Raw genomic sequence first — 23,793 nt, forward strand, 5'->3', positions numbered from 1 at the left:
GCTTAGTGTCGTCTGCAAACTTGGAAATGTTACATTTAGTTCCCTCATCCAAATCATTGATATATATTGTGAATAGCTGGGGCCCAAGCACTGATCCCTACGGTACCCCACTAGTCACTGCCTGCCATCCGGAAAAAAAGACCCGTTTATACCTACTCTTTGTTTCCTGTCTGTCAACCAATTCTCAATCCATGCCAGAATATTCCCCCCAATCCCATGTGCTTTAATTTTGCACACTAACCTCTTGTGTGGGACCTTATCAAAAGCCTTCTGAAAATCCAAATACACCACATCCACTGGTTCTCCCTTATCTATTCTACTGGTTACATCCTCAAAAAACTCCAGTAGATTTGTTAAGCATGATTTCCCTTTCATAAACCCATGCTGACTTTGTCCAATCCCATTGATGCCCTCCAAGTGTTCTGTTATCACATCTTTTATAATAGACTCTAGCATTTTCCCACTACTGATGTTAGGCTAACTGGTCTGTAATTCCCTGTTTTTTCTCTCCCTCCTTTTTTAAATAGTGTGGTTACATTTGCCACCCTCCAATCTGTGGGAACTGTTCCAGAGTCTATAGAATTTTGGAAGATGATCACCAATGCATCCAATATTTCCAGGGCCACTTCCTTTAGTACTCTGGGATGTAGATTATCAGGCCCTGGGGATTTGTCAGCCTTTAGCCCCATTAATTTCCCTAGCACTATTTTTTTTTACTAATACTGGTTTCCTTCAGTTCCTCCCTCTCACTAGACCCTTGGTTCCCTAACATTTCTGGGAGGTTATTTGTGTCCTCCTTTGTGAAAACAGAACCAAAGTATGTGTTTAATTGTTCTGCCATTTCTTTGTTCCCCATTATAATTTCCCCCATTTCTGACTGTAAGGGACCTACATTTGTCTTCACTAATCTTTTTCTCTTGACATATTTATAGAAGCTTTTACAGTCAGTTTTTATGTTCCCTGATAGTTTACTATCATACTCTATTTTTCCCCTCTTAATCAATCTCTTTGTCCTCCTTCGCTGAATTCTGAACTGCTCCCAATCCTCAGGCTTGCCGCTTTTTCTGGCAATTTTATGTCTCCTCTTTTCATCTAATACTATCCCTAATTTCTTTTGTAAGCCACGGTTGAGCCACCTTTCCTGTTTTATTTTTGCGCCAGACAGGAATGAATAATTGTTATAATTCCTGCACACGTTCTTTGGGACATTTCTTAGAGACATGATCAGAAATGCAACAGTTACAGAAAGTTTTCTTTTTGTGTTCATTTAAACAGAAATATTCAGTTACAAGAAGCATTTGCAACGTATCAAGACATGTGCAGTTGCCAGGGAAATACAAACATGTAGAGCCCCACCAATTGGCCTCGTGGATAAATGCACTTTGTGACGTGGCAACGTGCCATACAGACCCACAAGCTCCCGGGTTTGATTCCTTATCTACTGAGTTAGCTGAGCTCAGTGGGAGTGATGTTAGAGTCACCACATTTTGGCCTCAGTTCCCCAGATGATGGAGGGGAAAAAATAAGACCGGGATCCTGCTCCAGATCACTGTTTAAGATGTCCTCCATGAAGTATATGTGTGTAAATGCTGGTTTTACTGACATAACAACAAAACAAATGTAATTCATTTTGTGTAAAGAGTTTTGGGATATTTCTTAGAGACATGATAGATACTTTATAAATGTCTTTCTTATTTCAAAAGAAAAGTGCACTGTTTTAAATAGGATAAGACTTCCCCATCACAGTGAACTGTTCTCACACACCTCCTAGTGGTGGGCTCATGAGCAGCATCAGCAGATATCTGAAAGTAGGTCGTCTGCCAGTTTGCTCGGCTGAAGAATGGTGCATGGCATGATGGAGGGGGAGAGAGAGAGGGTGACTGTGGGGGGTGAGGGGACTGAAAAATAAATATTGGAATGTGTGGTCCTGCAGCTTTGCTAGCCATGACATGATCCATTAGTGTCAGTGAGGGTTCCTGCAGTATTCCACACTAGGCAGCCTGACTACATCACTGACACATACAGTGATGGCCTCAGGTATGTTAGCATGTCTGATTTTACATTTATTTATTTTGCACTGGAAAATATGAGACACGCAACCTTATAACCTTTTTTATGTTTAAAGTTAACTTAAAATGCACATTTAAAACTATTCCAGTTCCCATTTGCTCCACATCTCTCTTGAAGATGCTGATACTTGGTGGGATATGCCTCCACAGACCTCAGCAGCCCCCCAGTGGAGGTTAGCAAGGGCCAGGATGAAAGTGAGCAGTAATTAGTGTGGGACAGAATGTGGATGGTGGAATTTTGGAGTAGTTGGAGTTTGTGTAGGGTGGAGCTGAGGAGACCGACTAGAAGTCAGTGTTAACTTGGTGCAGCGGTAGCCTCTCAGCTCTGAGTCAGAAGGTCATGAGTTCAAGCCCCATTCCAACACTTGAACACCAAATCCAGGTGACACTCCAGTGCAGTACTGATGGAGTACTGCATAGACATTAAACCAAGCTCCTGCCTGCCTGTTCTGGTATACAGAAAATGTCCCATGGCATTATTTGAAGAGGAACAGGGGAGTTCTCTTGGTGTCCTGACCAACATTTACCCCTCAACCAACACAATCAAAAACAAATTAGCTAATCATTTATCTCATTGTTGTTTGTGGGACCTTGTTGTGTGCAGATTGGTTACTGCATTTGCCTAAATAATAACATTATTTCATTGGTTATGAAGCACTTGGGACATCCTCAGGACATGAAAGGCACTATATAAATGCAAGTTTTTTCTCTTTCTGTCGGAGAAGTCTGGTTAATACAGATTTTAAATGTAATAATTTTCTAATACTGTGTCTTTAAAGCTGCTGATAATTTCATCTGGCAAATTACTCTGGTGCTGCAAGCTATTGGAACTATGAGCAAAGTGTTTTTGATTTGTTACTTTATGGGCCAAGGCCTTTGAAGTTCTTTGATTTTTTTTTTGCTTTGTATAAGATTGTTCTGAATCCAGGGAGGTCGTGCTAATTTCACTCAAACATGCAATACTTCCTGGTATTTGCAGTAAGTTTGGTTTTGTTGCTGTAATTAGAAGAGGATGATTTACTTGCAAATGAAAAATTAGAAAAAAACAGCAATTACCAGGAACCGATGAGAGCAGAAAGGAATATAAAACGCAGCACATTTTGTACAGAGATGTAGAGTTACATATTCTCAAAAAGTGAACTTTTAGCAAAGTGTTTTGTTATAGATGTTTTATTATTTTGTAACCATATACAAATGTATTGTACAAAACATTTGCTATGAAGTTAGCAAACAGGAAATTTAAAGTAAAACTGTTTGCTAGTGATATCCTCATACGACAGCAAAAAAATGAAAGAACTAGCTTTTATGTAGTTCCTTATCACATCCTCAGGATGTCCTAAAACGCTTCACATAAAATTAATTATTTTTGAAGTGCAGTCACTGTTGTTATACAGATGTGGCAGCCAATTACACACTGCAAGATCCCACAACTGCAAATGAGATTAATAGCCAGATATTATCTGCTTTTTGTGATGGTTTTGGTTTAGGTTAAAATGTAGGCCAGGACATTGAGAGAAATCCTTGCTGTTCTTAGAATAGTGCTGTGGGATCTTTTACATGCACCTACAGCCAGACAGACTTTGGTTTAATAACTCATCTGAAAGATGGCATCCCCGGTAATGCAGTACTCCCTCAGTATTGCACTGAAGTGAAATCAAATAAGCAATGTACAATGTGAGCAGCGCAGCCAAGCTCATCGTGTTGTCATCCAATGTCCACACACACACTTCCAGCAGGGGTCACTGGATAGTGATCAGCAGCAAGAACTGATTTTTCCCTTCGCTAGCCCAGGGCCTCTGAGGCCAATTGTAATGCCCCTATTGCCACCCTAGCTGACATTAGTTAACTTAACACTGCTAACTTAACCTCCCTTTCTCTAAACTCCTCCAACCCTGTAACACCCCTCCCCAAATGCTCTGTTCCTCTATCTCTAGATTCATGTGCATCCCCTCCTCCACTGTTGGTCGTGCCCAGACCTTTAGGCCCCATGCTCTGGAACTCCCTTCCTAAACCTCTCTGCTTCTCCACCTCTCTTTCCTTTAATACCTTCCTTAAAACCCACCTCATTGACCAACTCTCCTAATCTCTCTTTATTTGGTTTGGCGTCCATTTTTAAAAATTATGCCTCTGTGAAGTTCCTTGGGATGTTTTTCTATGTTAAAGGCGCTATATAAATGCAAGTTATTATTGTTGTTAACACAGATCACAAATCAAATCTGGGACTTTCCTGGTCTGTATGGCTCAATACCACACTGGGTAGTACATGTACCCACAGAGCCATTAAGGGGGCTTTGCTAATTTTATCTAAAAGCCAGTAGAAACTTTGTCAAACCCAAAAATAGATGCGCTGTACACATTTTACTCAAACCTATATATAGGTTTGATGATTAGAAAAGATGCTATCAAGTTTTCAAATAGCTACTGTAATGTTTTTATTTGCCATATATTAATAGATTCTTGTTAGGGACAAACATGAGAAGGGAGAGGCACTGAGTAAAGAACAGCTAATCTTAGTCAGGCTTGAATATTTGAGACAGCCAGTCAGTCTGTCATCATAATCATGCTGGCTGTAGACATCACACGACATTGCTCACCATTGCTCACTCCCCTCTGCCAGTTTCACAGCAGTCTGCCTGTTGTAATTCTTCTCATACACAATCCCACGATCTTAGCTCTAGTCTTTCATGTGGTCTTTTCTCAGCTGAGACCTATTCTATCACCTTCTGAGGAAATTAGTCCTCAGCCACACAGCACACAAGACCAACCTATTACAACCTTCCAGCTGTAACACATTCTGTTACTGCTATTATACCACACTTAGCTCCGTGCCAGTGGTACTGGCTCCCAATGGATGGGATACATAGTTGGCTGCAACCCAATTGTAAGCTTGCCTAGACTTAATAAACCTGGTGGCAAGGAATAGCCAAATTTTACTGTCCTCACTTGTGTCTTCAGATTGTGGCTAGATTCCAGACTAATCTAGCTCTATATTCTGTATTTCATATTGTTCTTGTCTAGCACTGTTGCAATTAATTCAAGAGGAGATAATTAACTGAAATCTATAATTATCAGTGACAACAACAACAAGAACAATAACTTGCATTTATATAGCGCCTTTCACTTAGTAAAACATCCCAAGGTGCTTCACAGGAGTGTTATCAAACAAAATTTGACACCGAACCACATAAGGAGGTATTAGGACAGGTGACCAAAAGCTTGATCAAAGTGGTAGGTTTTAAGGAGCATTTTTTTTTTATTCGTTCATGGGATGTGGGCGTCGCTGGCAAGGAGGAGAGAGAGGTGGAGAGGTTTAGGGAGGGAATTCCAGAGCTTAGGGCCTAGGCAGCTGAAGGCACGGCCGCCAATAGTGGAGCGATTAAAATCGGGGATTCGCAAGCAGAAGAATTGGAGAAACAGAGAGCTAGGAGGATTGTGGGGCTGGAGAAGGTTACAGAGATTGGGAGGGGTGAGGCCATGGAGGGATTTGAAAACAAGGATGAGAATTTTAAAATCGAGGCGTTCGCGTACCGGGAGCCAATGTAGGTCAGCGAGCACAGGGTGATTGGAGAATGGGATTTGGTGCGAGTTAGGATACAGGCAGCAGAGTTTTGGATGAGCTCTAGTTTATGGGGGGTGGAAGATGGGAGGCTGGCCAGGAGAGCATTGGAATAGTCGAGTCTAGAGCTAACAAAGCTGAGGTGGGGCGGAGACGGGCGATGTTACAGAGGTGGAAGTAGGCGGTCTTGGTGATGGAGCAGATATGTGGTCGGAAGCTCATCTCCGGGTCAAATAAGATGTTGAGGTAACTCCTCATAAGTTTCCAATAAGCTCACAGAACTTAAGAAACACCCCATTTGGAAATGATTACATAAATGTGATGTGTTGTCTTTTTATTGTAAAATGTTACAGAAACTCTTCTCTCCATGATACTCTGCTCCTCTATCCACGCTCACTCTAATCATTTCCTATATTACAACAGTGACTACACTTCAAAAGTACTTCATTGACTGTAAAGCGCTTTGGGACATCCTGAGGTCATGAAAAGTGCTGTATCAATGCAAGTCTTTCTTTATACCTCCGCACATGCCTTCTAGCAGCAACGCATGTCTCGTGGGCTGGAAGATAATGAAAAGCAAAACAAAAGAGTACAATAATAATCTTAAGCAAGGACCAATCCTCAATATTTGCCTTCAGAAATTAATCCTGTTGGATCCTGTCACCCAGTGAGGGGTGAAATCCAGTCAGATTTGTATTCTGTATTGTAAAATCCTGCAGAATTTATCTAAGTACCTTGAGAAGTCCAATAGGATGTACAGTATGAATAGGATGTACAGTACGAACCTCTCATAAAAGAATTCAGTAACAAAACTGCAGGACAGCCTTCTGGTATGTCACGGTTATTGCAAGTTAACTCATTTGCAGATATCTATTCAGATAAAAAGCAAAGCTGCAAATCTGAAATAAAAACAGAGCAGGTCTATCAGCATCTGAAAAGAAAAAAGACAGGTTAACCTCTCAGGTAGAGACCCTTCATCAAAATGACAAAATACAGTCTGTTTGGTGTTACTCCACAATATATCTATATTAGGTTATAAGATGCACCATGTAAGTGGTTTTGAAGGACATTCATATCACCTTCTGTGGAAAGTACCTAGAGTTACACTAGCAGTAACTCTTCAGGTCTGTCAATGTGTTAAATGAGGTTTGGTGATGCATTTTGGCAGTGCAGGTAATTTTGGGTAATATTACTTTGTATATATTGTATATATTTGTCTATGTATTATTTGCAAATCTAATTGCCTTTATCTCTGGTAAGTAAAAATAACAAAAATGGGGTTTTCAATAACTGGTACTAATTTCCTTACAGGCAGGTCTGCAAAAAAAGAAAAGTATTTTTGAATCATGTAATGGCGGACAGAAAGCTCAGAAGATTGCCTTTGGTGTTTCAGTGCTCTGCGTGCTAAAGCAGACTGTTTCCTGTGAAAGCCCAGTGCACATTTGAATGACAGATTATTTCTGGGTAGTCTGTTTAATGTCTGAATTTTTAAGCTCTGCCCACAGTCCCGCCCTCTTGCTATGTAAAAATGGAATTTTCCATCATGTTCGTAGCACAGAGAATAGAGAGAGAGAAAAAACGTCAAGGTCTGAGTTAGATGTCAACATTGATGTGGAGGGGACTCATGAGCTGTGGCGCAGGGGTTTGGAGGCTCATTTGCATGCTGGATTGTGATAGGATATTGATCCGAGTGATATCAGTGGCATGCTGGGCTCTGATTGCAAGATGCAAATAAAGCTGAGTGATGTCATGGTCTATTTATGCAGGAGCTGCTAAGCCAGGGGGTGATAGGAGAAGTGGTCCACATCCAACATCTGGAACCCGTGAGTACTCTTCAATTCTTCATGAAAGGCTTTTAGTTCCGTTTGCTGTCATTAAAGGGACAGGCTGAATTTCGCTGCTTGCTGAACCTATAACTTGGACAGCAAAATAACAATTTATCAACCTCCAAACCATGCATAATGAAATGTTTTCTACCAATGAACAGCTGACTTCACGAAAAAGTCAACAAGAGGATTTAATTTTATTAAAAACACTTTACAAGATGTTACATTTTTCTTTGAAAGCCTGCAAAACAACTTTTTAAACCACGTCTCTTCCTTTTACAGTTAATCTTGCGCTGTAAATTTTTTTTCTTCCAACCCCCCAATCCCCTTTCCTTGTACTTTTCACAATTTGAACAAACAGTATTTTGTATCGACATTCACGTGACTGCAGAACTGGATATGGAGATGATGGCAGGAGCTGGACAGAATTTATGAAGCTGTTGTTGGGTGAAAGTGGATGTTGGCTGCAGGTCACCTTGTCATGAAGGATTGAAAGGTGAAAAAGCTGCCTGATTGCAAATAACGGTAAGAATGATATCTTTATTAGAACAAACATATGTGCAGTAACCTTTATGGACAAAAAAGTTTTCAATTTTACATGCCACTTTAGGGGACAATAATAACAACAACAACTTGCATTTATATAGCTCCTTTAACGTAGTAAAACGTCCCAGGGCGTTTCACAGGAGCATCAACAAACAAAATTTCACTGAGCCACATAAGGAGGTATTAGGACAGACGGCCAAAAGCTTGGTCAAAGAAGAGGTTTTAAAGAACGTCTTAAAGGAGAAGAGAGAGGTGGAGAGGTTTAGGGAGAGAATTCCAGAGCTTAGGGCCTAGGCAACTGAAGGCAGCCGCCAGTGGTGGAGTGATTAAAATCGGGGATTCGCGAGAGGCAAGAATTGGAGGAGTGCAGAGATCTGGGAGGGTTATAGGGCTGGAGGAGGTTACAGGGATAATGAAGGGCGAGGCTGTGGAGGGATTTGAAAACAAGGATGAGAATTTTAAAATCGAGACATTCCCGGACTGGAAGCCAATGTAGGTCAGAGAGCACAGGGGTGATGGGAGAACGGGACTTCATGCGAGTTAGGATACAGGCAGCCGAGTTTTGGATGAGCTCATGTTTACGGAGGGTGGAAGATGGGAGGCCAGCCAGGAAAGCATTGGAATAGTCCAGTCTGGAGGTAACAAAGGCATGGATGAGGGTTTCAGCAGCAGATGAGCAGAGGCGGAGTCGGGCAGTGTTATGGAGGTGGAAGTAGGCAGTCTTGATGATGGAGCAGATATGTGGTCAGAAGCTCATCTCAGGGTCATATAGGACGCCACGGCTGCGAACGGTCTGGTTCAGCCTCAGACAGTGGTCAGGGAGAGGGATGGAGTCAATGACTAGGGAACGGAGTTTGCTGCAGGGACCAAAGACAATGGCTTCCGGCTTTCCAATATTTAGATGGAGGGAATTTTTGTTCATCCAGTACTGAATGTCGGACAAGCAATGTGACAAATGAGAGACAGTGGTGGGGTCTAGAGAGGTGGTGGTGAGGTAGAGCTGGGTGTCATCAGCGTACATGTGGAATCTGACGTGTTTTCGGATGATGTCACCGAGGGGTAACATGTAGATGAGAAATAGGAGGGGGCTAAGGATAGATCCTTGGGGGACTCCAGAGGTAACAGTGTGGGAGCAGGAAGAGAAGCCATTGTAGGTGGTTCTCTGGCTACGACTGGATAGATAAGAATTGGACCAGGCGAGCGTAGTCCCACCCAGCTGGACGACAGAGGAGAGGTGTTGGAGGAGGATGGTGTGGTCAACCATGTCAAAGGCTGCAGACAGGTCGAGAAGGATGAGGAGGGATAGTTTGCCACGGTCACAGTCACATAGGATGTCATTTGTGACTTTGATAAGGGCCGTTTCGGTACTGTGGCAGGGGCGGAAACCTGATTGGAGGGATTCAAACATGGAGTTGCGGGAAAGATGGGCACGGATTTGGGAGGCTACAACATATTCATGGACTTTGGAGAGGAAAGGAAGGTTGGAGATGGGGCAGTAGTTTGCAAGGACAGAGGGGTCAAGGGTGTTTTTTTTGAGGCAGAGGGCCATGAGGCAGATTTGAAGGGGAGGGAGACAGTACCAGAGGAGAGGGAATCGTAAACAATATCATCCAACATGGGGGTCAGGAAGGGAAGTTGGGTGGTCAGCAGTTTGGTGGAAATAGGGTCGACGGAGCAGGAGGTGGGTCTCATGGTCAAGATGAGCATGGAGAGGCCATGAGGGGAGATAGGAGAGAAACTAGAGAAAGATGTGAGTTCAGGGCTAGGGCAGGGGGGAACCGTAGGGGAAGTTTGGCTTGGTGGGTCATGGGAAGCGAGGGAGTCAATGTAGGTCAGTGAGCACAGGGGTGATGGGAGAACAAGACTTGGTGCGAGTTAGGATACGGGCAGCAGAGTTTTGGATGAGCTCAAGTTTACGGATGGTGGAAGATGGGAGGCCGGCCAGGAGAGCATTGGAATAGTCCAGTCTAGAGGTAGCAAAGGCATGGATGAGAGTTTCAGCAGCAGATGACTGAGGCATTACCACTTTAAATGTATGTTGGCAATATTTTTGCAAAGTTAGAAACTGCATAGTATTTGCATATATATATATCTTCCCCTTATTGGAAAATCTTAAGAAAATGACTTATTAGGGTTCTGTTCCACTAATTATTCTTAAAAGGGGCATGTAAACTCTAAACTTTCTGTTCTTTCCCCAAAAGATGAACAGAATTGTAAGTTGTTTTGGAAGGCATTTGAATAAACAACTAACCTGACTTAAAACATTCTGAATCATGGTATGGCTGACTACAAGAGACAAACAGCCACTTGTAAAAAAATTATATAAAGAATCTAGACAGTGCCTCTTACCTGATAGCACATCTCCTCTTATAGAAATCTGTACAATTATTATCCAAATATATAATATCTACATTGATAAGTCAAAGAATTCCTGGCCAATTACTTAATGTTCTCCATAAATGTTGTCCAAACAGTTTTTAAATGATTGAATGATTTGTTTCAATTCAGCTGATGAGGTTTTTGTATCCTGAATACTGTACACGTGTTATACTAAAAAGGTATTACTGCTGTTTGCAACAGGTTCTTTTTACTGAGTAAAAGCTTTTTGATCTATTCCACAAAACCACTTTCAAAGAAAATGTTATTGAAATGACACTTCAAGTGAATAAAGCTTTAGCCCAGAGCCTCTGGTTATATTGCAGTCGATAAAATATAAATATCTATTGCACATGTGGCAGAGAAATGTACCTCATGGAGGTAGTAGTGTCCTGGTGGTTTAGTGAGCAAATTCACCAGCTGATATGGTACAGACCAGGAAGGTCCCAGGTTTAATCCCTGGTCTGTGCTTGTTCGATGATCTCATCTGGGATGGCACTGGAGTGCTGTAATTAACTTCAGCATCCTGAGTTAGGGTGGAAAAGAAATATCCACAGTTCCTACTCCTGATTGATTTTCAGCAGCCCCTTCTGGTATGTGTATGTGGATATCCGTGTAGGATCAGGCTTGGATGTGACGTGCTTCCATGCTCGCAAAGCCTTCCACACTCAATTCTGAGGTTGACATGAAGAATGGATGTTTGGGTGACATACTGGACGGTGTCTTGGCACCCCAGCAAAAGTCAGCACCTTCAAGAGAGAAGAAATGCCTAACAGTGGTGAAAGTGAAATTGTGCCATTTCCCCTAAAACTGACACCCCTTAGCTGGATGAGTTCAACCATCATTTTTTTTGGCCAAAGAATATTTTTATGAAGAGGTTTGAATTTCCACTTTAATTCTAAGCACACATGTATTATTGATCTTTTTGAAATCAGATAGCTGAATGATTCTTTTAAATATAGATTTATGCGGGGGGTTTTTAAACAAGCTATTTCACAAGTTTGTGGTTAAACAAATAAATATTTTTTTAAAAATCTGTTTGTGTGTGTGATCATTCCTTATTTTGAACATTTTACAAAACCCTACTCAGAAATCAGCACTTGGTAATTAGAAGCGTGATTAAAAATATGATGAAATGAGTTCAGATTATTCAAGTAACACTTATATCCTGAGCAACTGCAGGAATTCAGCTCACTGACACTGAAACAAACACCAATTTTACAGTAGTAAAGCTACTTATTGTCAAAAACAGCTTTCTCAATGAACACTTAAAGCTTTCGAAGATGTATTTCCTTTTTCACTCATTTTCTTTCCTCCTTTTGTCTTAATTTTGCTTTTTATTTCATTCTAAACCTTTGTACCTACATTGTGCAAGCATACCGTGTAGCCTATTCTAGATCATTTATATTTTTAAAATTCTAAAGCCTACATATTACTGTGCATAATATTAGTGCATTAAGATGTTTTTATGACATTACTTGTCCACAATTTTAACAAAAGCATTAACTTGTTTATTTTAAGTGGATTAATAGCTCCATTAAAATAACAGTCAAAATAATACCTTACAAATTAATTATGTATTTGTACGCTAATATTGCACACAATAATTCTTAGGTTTATATACCTCTTTTTCTAATCCTTCAAGGTCTCACCATTCATTCTGGAAGACATTCCCATCTTGCTCGAAATTGGCCAAAGACCAGCTGGCAGATCGGTTTCCAGCCAATAAAAGCTCAAAAATTAAAAAAATTGAGAGAATACTCTTAATTCAAAGTCCCACCCTTCCCCCTACCAAGAAAAATTAAAGTAAAAAAGGTATTGAGAATGTCGAGCCTGTTTTGCTACTGTAAAAGTACCCTCTTAGAGACTCTCCATAAAGCTTGATGATGTATCGAGGGTTGTTTCTGTTTTTTCTCTGCTGTTCTTCAAATAGTGCCATGGGATCTTTAACATTCCCGTATTGAACCATTAAGGATAGGGCCCTGATTTAACTTCTTACCCAAAGGATGACACCTCTGATATGCAAAACTCTCTGTGCACTGCAGTGTCAACATAGTTTATGTGCTAGCCCTGGGTGTAAGGCTTGAACCCACACTCTTTTGATCCTAAGGCAAGAGTCATGTATGTAGTTACATGGGTTTACCATCATAATAACTGCACTCCAGAAGTAATTCACTGTATGAGGCTGGGTTTTTTTTCCTCTCCCAGGAGATTGCAGGACTGGGGGATTGCAGGATTGATGGTGTATTGCACAATGTTTGAATGGGACAGGCTGGATGGACCAGTTGGTCTTTTCTTGTCCTTTTTCATATGTTCTTATGAGACATTTAAATTATGTGAAAAAATGCTGTATATAGATCTTTCTCTGGCAAGAATCCCTAAGGTGGGATTTGTACCTTTCCTGGTCCTGGATGTCATCTCATGCTCAAATGCAACTCCAGCGTTTAGCACTGGTCAAGGCACAATAAAACTGTAGATAAGCAAAATTATATCATTTCTGAGAAGGCTTGGGGGTTTCTCCTCACATGTTTTCTCTTTTTCTCCAGAAAGTACTGGGTTCCATAGCTACTGGTAGCCCTTTGGTATCTCACCCAATGGCCATTCGTCATCTGTAAGCCTAGACAGTATTGTTGGCAGGCTATTTAATCATGTGGGGAATCACAGCCAAGTGTGATACTACCCTCATGCGATGTTCACACACAAATTGTAGCAACCTTACTGCCACACTGGCTGAAATCAGACAATTCAGTTTAGACTGGGGATCAAGTTTGGAATCTTCTTGTCTATATAGTTCAGTGCCCCTATCCACTAGGCCATAAGAGCAGGTGCTTTTGATTGGTTTTCTGTTCTTAGCTCTCATTTCTTTATGTTACAGTTTTGTTTCTGTCTTTTCTCTATGCTTCCTCTTATTTTCCACCCTACTTTCCCCTCTTTCTTTCCTTCTTTTCATCCTGCACTTGCTAACTCATATTTTCCTACTTTCATGTACTCCTTTCTGTTTGTTTCTTTATTCCCTTCTTTTCTTGAGATGTTTTTCTGCATTAAAGACACTATGGTGGTTGTTCTTTTTCTTCTGTCCTTTTCATCTTCCTCCCCTTTACAGCAGACACAGTTGTTGGTGACCATGTAAAGCCAGGGCAAATGCACAGTCTCCAACAGGGAAAGCTTGAATCAGGGCCTCTGTTAATAATGCATGAAGACCAAGTTCCTGATTCCCTGCACCTTCCTATTCTCATTACCGTAAACTAATATTTTGAAAACTACAAAAGGCAAATCCAATAGCGAAAGTAGAAATTGGTTATTTTCCTGTAGCATTGCTCATGGAGAACATTTAAAAAAAAATGTATTTCATAGAATCATACAGCACAGAAGAAGGCCATTCATCCCATCGTGTCTGTGCCAGCTCTTTGAAAGAGCTATCCAATGGTATGTTGACCTTTATTACAAGAGGATTTGAGTACAGGAGTAAAGATGTCTTACTGCAATTATACAGGGCCTTGGTGAGACCGCACCTGGAGTATTGTGTACAATTTTGGTCTCCTTACCTAAGAAAGGATATACTTGCCATAGAGGGAGTGCAGTGAGGGTTCACCAGACTGATTCCTGGGATGGCAGGATTGTCGTATGAGGAGAGATTGAATAGACGAGGCCTGTATTCTCTAGAGTTTAGAAGAATGAGAGGTGATCTCATTGAAACATACAAAATTCTTACAGGGCTCGACAGGGTAGATGCAAGGAGGATGTTTCCCCTGGCTGGGAAATCTAGAACCAGGGGTCACAGTCTCAGAATAAGGGGTAGGTCATTTAGAACTGAAATGAGGTCACTCAGAGGGTGGTGAATCTTTGGAATTCTGTACCCCAGAGGGCTGTGGAGGCTCAGTTATTGAGTACATTCAAAACTGAGAACGATAGATTTCTAGATATTAAAGGCATCAAGGGATATGGGGATGGTGCAGGAAAATGGCGTTGAGGTAGAAGATCAGCCGTGATCTTGTTGATTGGCGGAGCAGGCTCGAGGGGCCAGATGGCCTACTCCTGCTCCTATTTCTTATTTTCTTATGTTCTTAGTCCCAGTTGAGTAAGCCTGACTTCATTTGCTTATAAATTGAGTCCCAGGCTTTTCATGAATCTGGGACTTTAACTTAGTTAAATTTTTAGTTACAACTTTTAAATGGTGAGTTACTCCAACTTTTAGTTGCTGTGACAATGTTAATGACTGCTTTCTGTTTTGTTCTGAAATGTGATGATCAGATCTGATTGGTTCCTACTAACCACATGATTGAATATAGCACGTAGCTAGCACAGAGCAATCAGAAAGCCAGGAGAAACTCAACATCGATATAATACACAATGCTTTTTATTAGTAAGATGAGAATGAACGCTTTTTCCTCCTTATCCTAGGTTGGTTTTTATCATTTTGCTCACTCGTTTGTCCGAGGGAATTGGAGAAATGAGCAGGAAAGCACCTTCTCTCTAATGGCCAAATCTTGCCATGACATTGACATCATCAACAGTTTGATGGGCGGAAAGAGGTGAAAAACAATTTCAAAACCATGCATATAATGGAAGGTGATAACTTGGTGCTTATACTATTTGGAATTTAGAAAAAAAATCTAACTAGGAAGGTTCCAGGTTCAATTGCAGTTCTGTGCCTAGTTAGCTGGTCTTAGTTGCAGTTGACTGTGTCACCCCCAGAGTTAGGGAGGGTTTCTGCTGCTGATCACTATAAAATTATACCTGCTGAAAAATGCACATGGGTGGACTTTGGATGAGAACAGGGTCGAGCTGAGCTTTGATGCTCTCCTTGATGGAGCAGCTCACTGAACAGACTCATACAGGAAGAATGATCAATTCCTGTGAACGTTTATTTCTGGTAGGGAGTGTGTAGCAGCCCAAAGATAGCACCTGAAGAATACGTTTCATTGAGTGTGAAAGGAAACTATCTTTTTCCTTGTAATGAGAACAGCAAACTCCCAGTACTTGGTTCCATGAAAGCTCCAACAGAAGCCACTAGATTATTGGATGCAGTATTTGTAATACCCAAGACACAATTAAGTTATATGTTATGGAAACTATTGGATTTGTTTGCTTCACTGTAGCCGCTGGCTATGTTCATTCAACAATAATAATTTAAAGAATTTTTAATACTATCAAGTAAGAACCCTTTTAATATTAGCTATGACTTGAAAGCAGCTGTTGTAACTTTTTTTTGAAGATGTAACTTTGTTCGAGGACTGTTTTAAATGGTTTACTAGCTGTAAATCCCTTTGAGTTTATCCTGAGAGTAGTTGAGCCACACAAACCAGGAAGACTCCAGTCTGATCCCCAGTCTGTGCTGAGTATGCTGATCTCAATCAAGGCAGTGGTAAGAGCACTGAAATTGGCCTCAGTGCCTCTGGGTCAGGGAGAGGCAAATTGGCCAGGCTTCCCACTCCTGATGTTTAATTATTTATGACAGCAGTTCCTGTTTTAATATCAACTAGTGTAGTTTTGTACTGGTGTTAGAATGTAAGAAGGTAGAAACTGGAGGAATAGAGTGACGTCCAGCACTGGGACGCAGTCTGGACACTGCTGGTATGTGGGTTTGATGAGATCAGAGTTTCATCTCCGATAGTACAAGGGTCCTATATGAAATGATCTGCCTAAGGTAGCCTGTAGCTTGGCACTAAATTATTCATTCTCAGGAAGTGGGCATCAATGGCATGACCAGCATTTATTGCCCATCCCTAGTTGCCCTGAGAAGATGGTGGTGGACCTTCCTGAACATTGAATTCTTTGTAACTGAGTGGTTTGCTAGGCCACTTCAGAGTCAACCACATTGGTGTGGGACTGGAGTCACATGTAGGCCAGACCAGATATGGACATCAGGTTTCCTTCCCTAAAGGGCATTAATGAACCAGTTGGGTTTTTATGACAATCTGACAGTCTCATGGTCACTTTTACTGCTACCAGCTTTTTATTTCTAGATTTTTAAAACTGTATTCAAATTCTCAAACTGCCATGGTGGGATTTGAACTCATGTTCAATCTGGATTATTAGTCTAGGCCTATCTGGATTACTAGTCCAGTGACATAACTACTACACTACCATACCCCCGCCTAGGCTGTAAGGATAGCTGGCACGGAAAGTAAAATGCCGCATTGGTACAACAAGAAGCCATTTAATCAGACATCTCATTTTCCTTTTAAGGTGCATCAAGGTTTCATCATTTGGATCTCTCTCACATTTTACCAAAGAGAACAAGGTTAGTGTTGAATGAATTTGTAAACCAACAGCTTAATCAATAGCTTGTTTAAAATTTGTAACCAACCAACACACCAGTTTCTATCACATATCCTGGACTTGTAGTCCCATAGAACCATGTAAGTTTACAGCACAGAAGTAAATCTTTTGGCCCATTGTGTCTGTGCCAGCTCTTTGCGAGAGCAATCCAAAACTGATTCCATTGCCCTGCTTTTTCCCCACAGCTCTTCTGCTTCAAATGTTCCTGCCATTAATATACTTGCGTTGGGTAAATGTATCTCACGGCATGATACAAAGTCATACGTACATGAAGCTTCCAGATTACTTCTTGGTCTGCGCTGAGTTGGCTGATTTCACGGGACTCAGTAGTTAGGACACTCAGCAAAGACCAAGAATTGAACTGGGGCTTTCCTGATAATATAGCTGAGTTACTCATTAGATAAACGGAGTCATCAGGGGAGCTATTTCAATATATTTCTGGGTGAATGGAATAGGGCAATCGGAATGGACAGTTTGACTGAATTACCAAGCTGTATCTGGCTTTCTATTATTTGAGAATCAACGTATTAAGGCTACTCAAAGACTGCGTAGAATTTGCACCTCAGCCTAGGTTCCCGCTTCTGATCACTGTCGAGTGATCCCTGCAAAGTGTAAGTGGAAATGTTGGGTTAGAAGAGGATAAGGGTTGGCTGTGATGGTTCTCTGCATGGTTGAGTAGACTGCTGATGCATACTGTTTGGGGTCACGCATGAAGAAAGACCACTTGGGTGAAGCAGCAGAGGGCTACCTGTATGCATGTAACTGCATCCAATCACAGGTCAACATTTTGAGTCGAGGAGGGAGAAAAATGGAACAGAGCAAACAACAAAATTGTATTAATAGGTACAACTGGTAGCTCAGTATAGTTCACTGGCATTCTGAACACAAGTTCTCCTCTGTGGCTCTTGTTAATGAGCTTCATGCTTCTGTCCCTCTTCAACTCCGAGCTGTTGAAATGGTGCCAGGCTGCAGGTGGGAATTCACAAACGGAGATTCACAAACTGCAGCTGAGCCAAAATAATGGGCCTGGCCAAGATCCAGGAGAGGCACCTCCAATGACATTGGATTTTCCATTTTCTTGTTGCAATTCCTGATCCTACTGTATGATGGCCTGGATTATAGCTCCTCCACATTGTGCCACCAAGGGAGATGGGCCCTTTAAAAACAACAAATTCTACGCAGTGCGTGTTAAGAGCAACCTCTGAATAGCCTTAATGAGCTGATTCTCAAATAATAGAAAGTCAGACACAGATTAGTAATTCAGTCAACAGTCCATTCCAATTGCCTTATTTCACCTATCCAGAAATATGCCACAATAGCTCCCCTGATGGCTCGGCGAGTTTATCCAGTGTATATCTGAGCTATACAGACTAAAGAGGTAGCCAGTTCAATTCCTGCTATTTGCTGAGTCAGCTGATCTCAGTCAAGGTGGTAGTCAGGGTATTACAATTAGCCTCAGGGGTAGGGAAGATTTTCACTATCCAGTCACCCCTGCTGGAAGTGCATCAAAGTTGGGATCTTCTAGTGATATGACTTAGTACTTATTATCAACTAGGCCATTAAGAGAGCATTATCAAGAGTAATTTACTCCGTTTCATTGTGTTCTAGTATGGCACTCGTATCTAAATGTTGTACATTGTCAAGTTTTTGTGTCATTATACAGGTGAAGGCAATAACATCTAAAAGGACTAACGATTTTCCCTCTTCTATCCAGCCTAAAGGTGCTGCTGCCCGATGCTTGGATTGTGCTGTGGAGGAGAGCTGCCCGTACTCTGCCAAGAAACTTTACCTGGAAGGTGTTAAGAATGTGAGTAGAGTGAAACAAACACTAGACTGAGCGGATACAGGACACTGAACTGCTACTCTGCTCCTATTTAATCCCCCGCATGCCCACGCGGAAGGGAGAGTGTTAAAATCAGAGCTTATGGGCATGATTTTAAATGGGATAAATGGGTGGGTTGGGGTTGGGGGGGGGCAGTAAAAATCTGAAACCCCCCTCCATCCCGCCCACTTCCAGTTTTCACGGAGGTGGGATGAGGGGCGAGCCACCAACCTGCTCTCAGGAGGCGGGTCAGTCAGTAAAAGCTTTCAAGGAGGCTGTGAGCCTCCATTTTGACAGGTTTTTTGTTTTTAACTCCTGGAGGCTGGGATTCCCAGGCCTTCTACTTCACGCCACGTGAGAGGAGGTGAGAAAGCCCGAAATTACAGGTGGGTGCCTTTATAGTACAGCTTGTGGGCCCAGAGGAGCAGGAGTGCTTTCCCCAGGGGAAGCCTACCTGCAGCGACCCCCTCCCGTGATCTCTGACCCCCCCCCCCCACGATCTATGACCCACGACCCCGACCGATGACTGAGCCCCCCCACGATGACTGAGCCCCCCACCCGCGATGACTGACCCCCCTCCCCCATCTAACACTTACCTGTTCACGTTGTCTTCCTTCCTCTTCTCCCATCCGACTGAGACCAGCCTGTCAATCAGGCATGCCTTTCGCGTGGGAAACTGTCCAAAAAAAAGATGTTGTTACATCAAAATTGTAAGGATGTCCGGGAAATCCATACTTCTGGGTTTCCCGTCAGGAATTTCACCCCCCCATCCCCTCGATAAATTCATGCCCTATATCTTTCTTTTAGGCCACCCCCCTCCCCTTACCTTCTTGTTTGGGATCAACCTTTCCTTCCTCAGATGTCCATCTACACAAGGAGCTCTGTATAAATGTATGTTATTGTTCTCACATCTGAGATCAGCTAACTCAGTACAGACCAAGGATTGCATGTGTGAGCTTCCTGATCTGTATGGCTCAGTACCACATCAGGCAGTGTCTCTAGTCACCAGGGAAGCACATATAAGTGATACTTTGTGCAGGCCTGTGTAATTGGAATTTTATTTAACCTAATGAAGCAACAATGTAATTCATAAGTAACAAAGTGATGTGTGAGTTATGGTCACACCCATGAGGGACAAAAAATTTATCCTTTTCGTCTTCACTTTTCTTCCCCTCCTCTCCTGATGGTGCTTACTAATGCTGGGGGATAGATTGATGGGCACAGGTTGACCTCTGATACTTGACCCAAGTGGCCATTCTTTACGTGTGATTCTAGACAGCGAGGGGGTGATTTTAAACCCCAAGAACGGGTGGGTTGGGGGTTAGTGGGAGTTGAAAATAGTTTTTTTTTGGGTCGCAACTGCAAAGTTTTCAGACTTTGCATTCCCAGTGGGAAGCCTGCAATTTTACGTGCCAACGTTAAACCCGGAAATAAAGCCGGGTTGCGGTCGCGACCCAAAAAACAACTATTTTCAACTCCCACTAACCCCCAACCCACCCGTTCTTGAGGTTTAAAATCACTCCCCGAGTGTCAGCAAGCTATTCTACTCTGGTGAGGCCTCACAACTGAGCCTGATCCTTTCCTGATGTCCATGCATCCGAGCTTTCAAGCAGGAGCTGTTGGATAGTGATCCGGAGTAGAGTCCCTGGCTGATTTTCCTCTCTCTAGACCATATGCACTGAGGCCACTTATCGTGCTCTATTACACTCTTGACTGAGATCAGCTAATTCAGCACAGATCAGGAACCAAACCATAGGACCTTCCTAATCAATATGGCACAGTTATGTTGTTGCATTTACTAAGAAAATAGGAGAATTAATATCTACTGAATGGTTAATATGCATTTGTCATAAATTGAAATGACTATATTGATCGTGAGGTACACATGCCCAAAACCATCCCTGAACCTTGATAAGGTGTTTCTTTATCAGCATTTGGTTTTTTAACTAGTGCAGCCGGCTATCAGAAACACAGCTACATGAGTAACTAACAGCAATGTAACAAAAGCACAGGAATAAATCTGTTCCCATGGAGAAGGGCTGTGCCTTTGTCAGACTAATAGTATAAAGGTCATACAATTAAGGACTCCTTTGTTCAAAGTTTTTACAGGCTACACAAATGTGGCCATCTGCTCGTTAAACTCGTGTGGGCCCCCTAATACTGCATGAATGACAAATGGACATTAAAAAAGGAAACTGAATGGGAGTGCAAAAGGCTGGGGTTTGAACAGAGCAGCACAAAAGCCCATGCCTTCTGCCAGGAGAGCAAGGGGATGCTCATCGTGCAGCTGCCGAGCATGACCGATCTGTCTGTGCCAGTATAAGAGGACATCTGGTGAAGCTCGGGCGGTCGGCAGCGGAGCCTGTCTCTTTAGGACTGCATTGTAGCAGCCTGGCACTATCTCTACCAGGTGGGACGCAGTATAAAGAAAAGGGCAAACCTGATAGGAAAGAAAAGGCCGGTCATCTGCCAAAAGGAAACTGTATGATCCAATTAGCAGGGCTCCAAACTTTGTTTAAACAGTTTTGTCCCCTTGTGTCAGATAACATACTGTATTAAATCACTTTCAATACAGAACCAGCGGCTCAGCCAACTGTCTTTGTTCAGCCTTTTCAACATTCACATCAAATAAAACAATACCTTGTTTACGCTGGCAGTCAGCATTGGCAACAGTGGAGGGGGGGCGGCTGCATCTGTCTAAACCCAACCCCCTGATAGCCAGTGACTATGCATCAAATTCTGCACTCCAAATGAGGCTGTGCTATCAACATGAGCGGCCTCATTAGAATATTTAAACCCCTGTTTAAGTGGCCTGGATCGGGATCTTATGACTCTTGAGGCTCCGTCCATTGCACATGGCTTGCCCATAAAATCTGGTGGCATCAGATGGTTTGGGAACTCAAGCAGGTCTCTTAAAGGGAGAAGATAAGTATTTCTTTTAAAACATGTTTTTTGTTGTGGTATGTACCTTTTGGTTGCACTTTGGCTCCTGGATTAGTTGGTTTTTCTGGGAAGGCATCCATTCTTTTCCCCACGACTAGTTTTCTTCATTATATTTGTTTGCAGCTTGCTTTGACGTAACACCTTACAAAGAAGTGAGGATGGGTATTCCTTTGGGGGTTCCAAATGCGCTGCATAATTGAATGCAATGACTCTTCAGGCGATCTGGCCAAAACAGTCAATACCTAGGGGCCTGCATCTGCACATGTCATCGGAGTCCTGTATTCGCCACCTGTGCTTCACAAGACATGTTGCCACAGAGTTGTGCCACCTGCTGCCCAATGATCTTCACACAACATCTGGATCAGGGATGGGTCTTCTGGCAGAAATGAAGGTTAACACAGCACAAAGCTTTCTTACTGCACATTCTTACAAGTCACCACAGAAGACACATGCCACATCAGGCAGTCTGCAGTGCACACATATAACAACTGCAATATTTGCAAGGGGAAGACCTTCATCACTTTTCCTATGGGGAGGATGCATCACCTAGACTGGATGCATAGCTTACACCAGAAGGCAGGGTTACCTTGACTGTAAAGCATTGCAGATGACACCCATGTGGGCATCAGGGCTCTTCATATCATCCCCATGGTTTTCATGAACAGAAAAGGTTTGCACTCAATTAATGTTCACATAGTATATGACCACAAGAACACCAACAAGTGAGTTAGTGGCTATTATCCAAGAAGCAGCCCTGATATTTTCACTCTGTGACGTGGCTGCTGACCCCGCTATGGATCACCATGGCCTGGACACCATAGTACCTGTTGTTGACCCTCTGCTGTCACGCTCACCTTCAAGAAAAGGCTGTCACACAGTGTAGACACAATGAAACTGTGTGCGCAAAAAGGCAATGATTGTGCACAGTGCTTGAAATGGTACCTCCCAGAGGGGGATGTTGCTGCCGTGGCTTATGCTACATGAGAAATGTGAGCAAATTGGCCTTCCTCCTGATAGCAGCATACTTCTTCCTCATTTTCAGCCAGTTATGAGGAACCTGTGTAACATCATTGACTCGGTTGGTGATCGTCCCACGGTGGTCTTAGGCAAGGAATGCCAGAAATTTGATCCAATGAAAATGAAGGAACAGCAATATATGTCTAAGTCACAATGGTGTGTGACTTGAAGAGGAACTTGGCTGTGATGGTGTTCCCATGACATTTCTGCTCTCGTCCTTCTCGTGGTAGAGGTCACAGGGGAGGGAGGTGCTGTCGAAATCACATAGGAACAGGAGTAGGCCATTCAGCCCCTCGTGCCTGCTCCGCCATTTGATAAGATCATGGCTGATCTGTGATCTCACCATGGTGAGTTGCTGCAGTGCGTCCTGCAGATCGTTCATATTGCATCCACAGCATACCAGCAGTGAAGGGGGTGGATATTGAGTCCAGTCCAGAAGCACCGGTCAAGCAAACTGCTCTGTCATGGATGGTGTCAAGCTTCTTGAGCTTTGTTGCAACTGCACCCATCTAAGCAAAGTGGTAAGCCTTACATCACAATCCTGACTTGAGCCTCATAGATGGTGGATAGGCTTTGATGGGTCAGGAAGTGAGCCACTGGTTGCAGAGTACTCAACCTCTGCCCTGCTCTTGTAACCACATTGTTCGTCCATTTCAGCTTCTGGTCAGTGGTGATCCTCAATATGTTGATAGTGGGGGACATGGCGACGGTGGTACTGTTGACGGTCAAGAGGAAATGGTTATTAAAGATTCTGCTTGTTTTTATTTTATTGAGCAGGGTAAAAAAGGATGGCCCATTTCAGTCATCTGTGAAGGCTCCGTCGTTGACATTGAGTCGGTCACCAAGGCACTTTGTGAAGGCCCGTACGGGAGGTGTGTTTACGAATGCGATAATGATGTTGTCACCCATCAGGTAATTACATTTTCAAATACTCATTAAGTAGTACCCTTATTTAAGTTTTCTAACTGAGCAATACAGTAACATAAACTGTAGTACAAGACCTGTGTGCTTCATATCTGTGCACTCTATAGTGCGTGATCATTTAGAATTGTAGAATTTTCAGCAAAGAAGGGGGCTATTTGGCCCGTTACACCTATACCAGTGCTTGTTCCATGCTGGAGCTATCTACTCTAATCCCATTGCTCGCCTCTTTCTCCATATCCTTTAATATTTTACTTCTTCAAATGTTTTCTATAATTCCTTCTTAAATAATTGTGATCCATTCAGTTTCAATACCCACTTATGGTAATGCATTCCATTCATTTCACTTGCACAGCAGTACTGTGTTTCTTACAGTCCTGAGCTTAGTAACTACATTGTACTGTACAATAAAATATCCTATAATGTAAAGTTGTA

At 42.4% G+C, this 23,793-nt stretch overlaps 1 protein-coding gene across 8 annotated transcripts in view; it reads left to right on the forward strand.

Moving 5' to 3' along the window:
* The window catches only part of zgc:154075 (uncharacterized protein LOC556929 homolog), a 179,494-nt gene that overhangs the window by 85,323 nt on the left and 70,378 nt on the right, over positions 1-23,793 (forward strand). For all 8 annotated transcript variants that reach the window (XM_067970182.1, XM_067970180.1, XM_067970183.1 and 5 more), the window contains 5 exons: positions 7,392-7,448; positions 14,775-14,905; positions 16,563-16,617; positions 18,370-18,462; positions 23,215-23,349. In XM_067970182.1, the coding sequence (XP_067826283.1) occupies positions 7,392-7,448; positions 14,775-14,905; positions 16,563-16,617; positions 18,370-18,462; positions 23,215-23,349 (471 nt within the window). The remainder of the gene's footprint in view (positions 1-7,391; positions 7,449-14,774; positions 14,906-16,562; positions 16,618-18,369; positions 18,463-23,214; positions 23,350-23,793) is intronic.

This window comes from Heptranchias perlo, chromosome 32, assembly GCF_035084215.1.
Source record: "Heptranchias perlo isolate sHepPer1 chromosome 32, sHepPer1.hap1, whole genome shotgun sequence".
Taxonomy (NCBI): Eukaryota; Metazoa; Chordata; class Chondrichthyes; order Hexanchiformes; family Hexanchidae; genus Heptranchias; species Heptranchias perlo.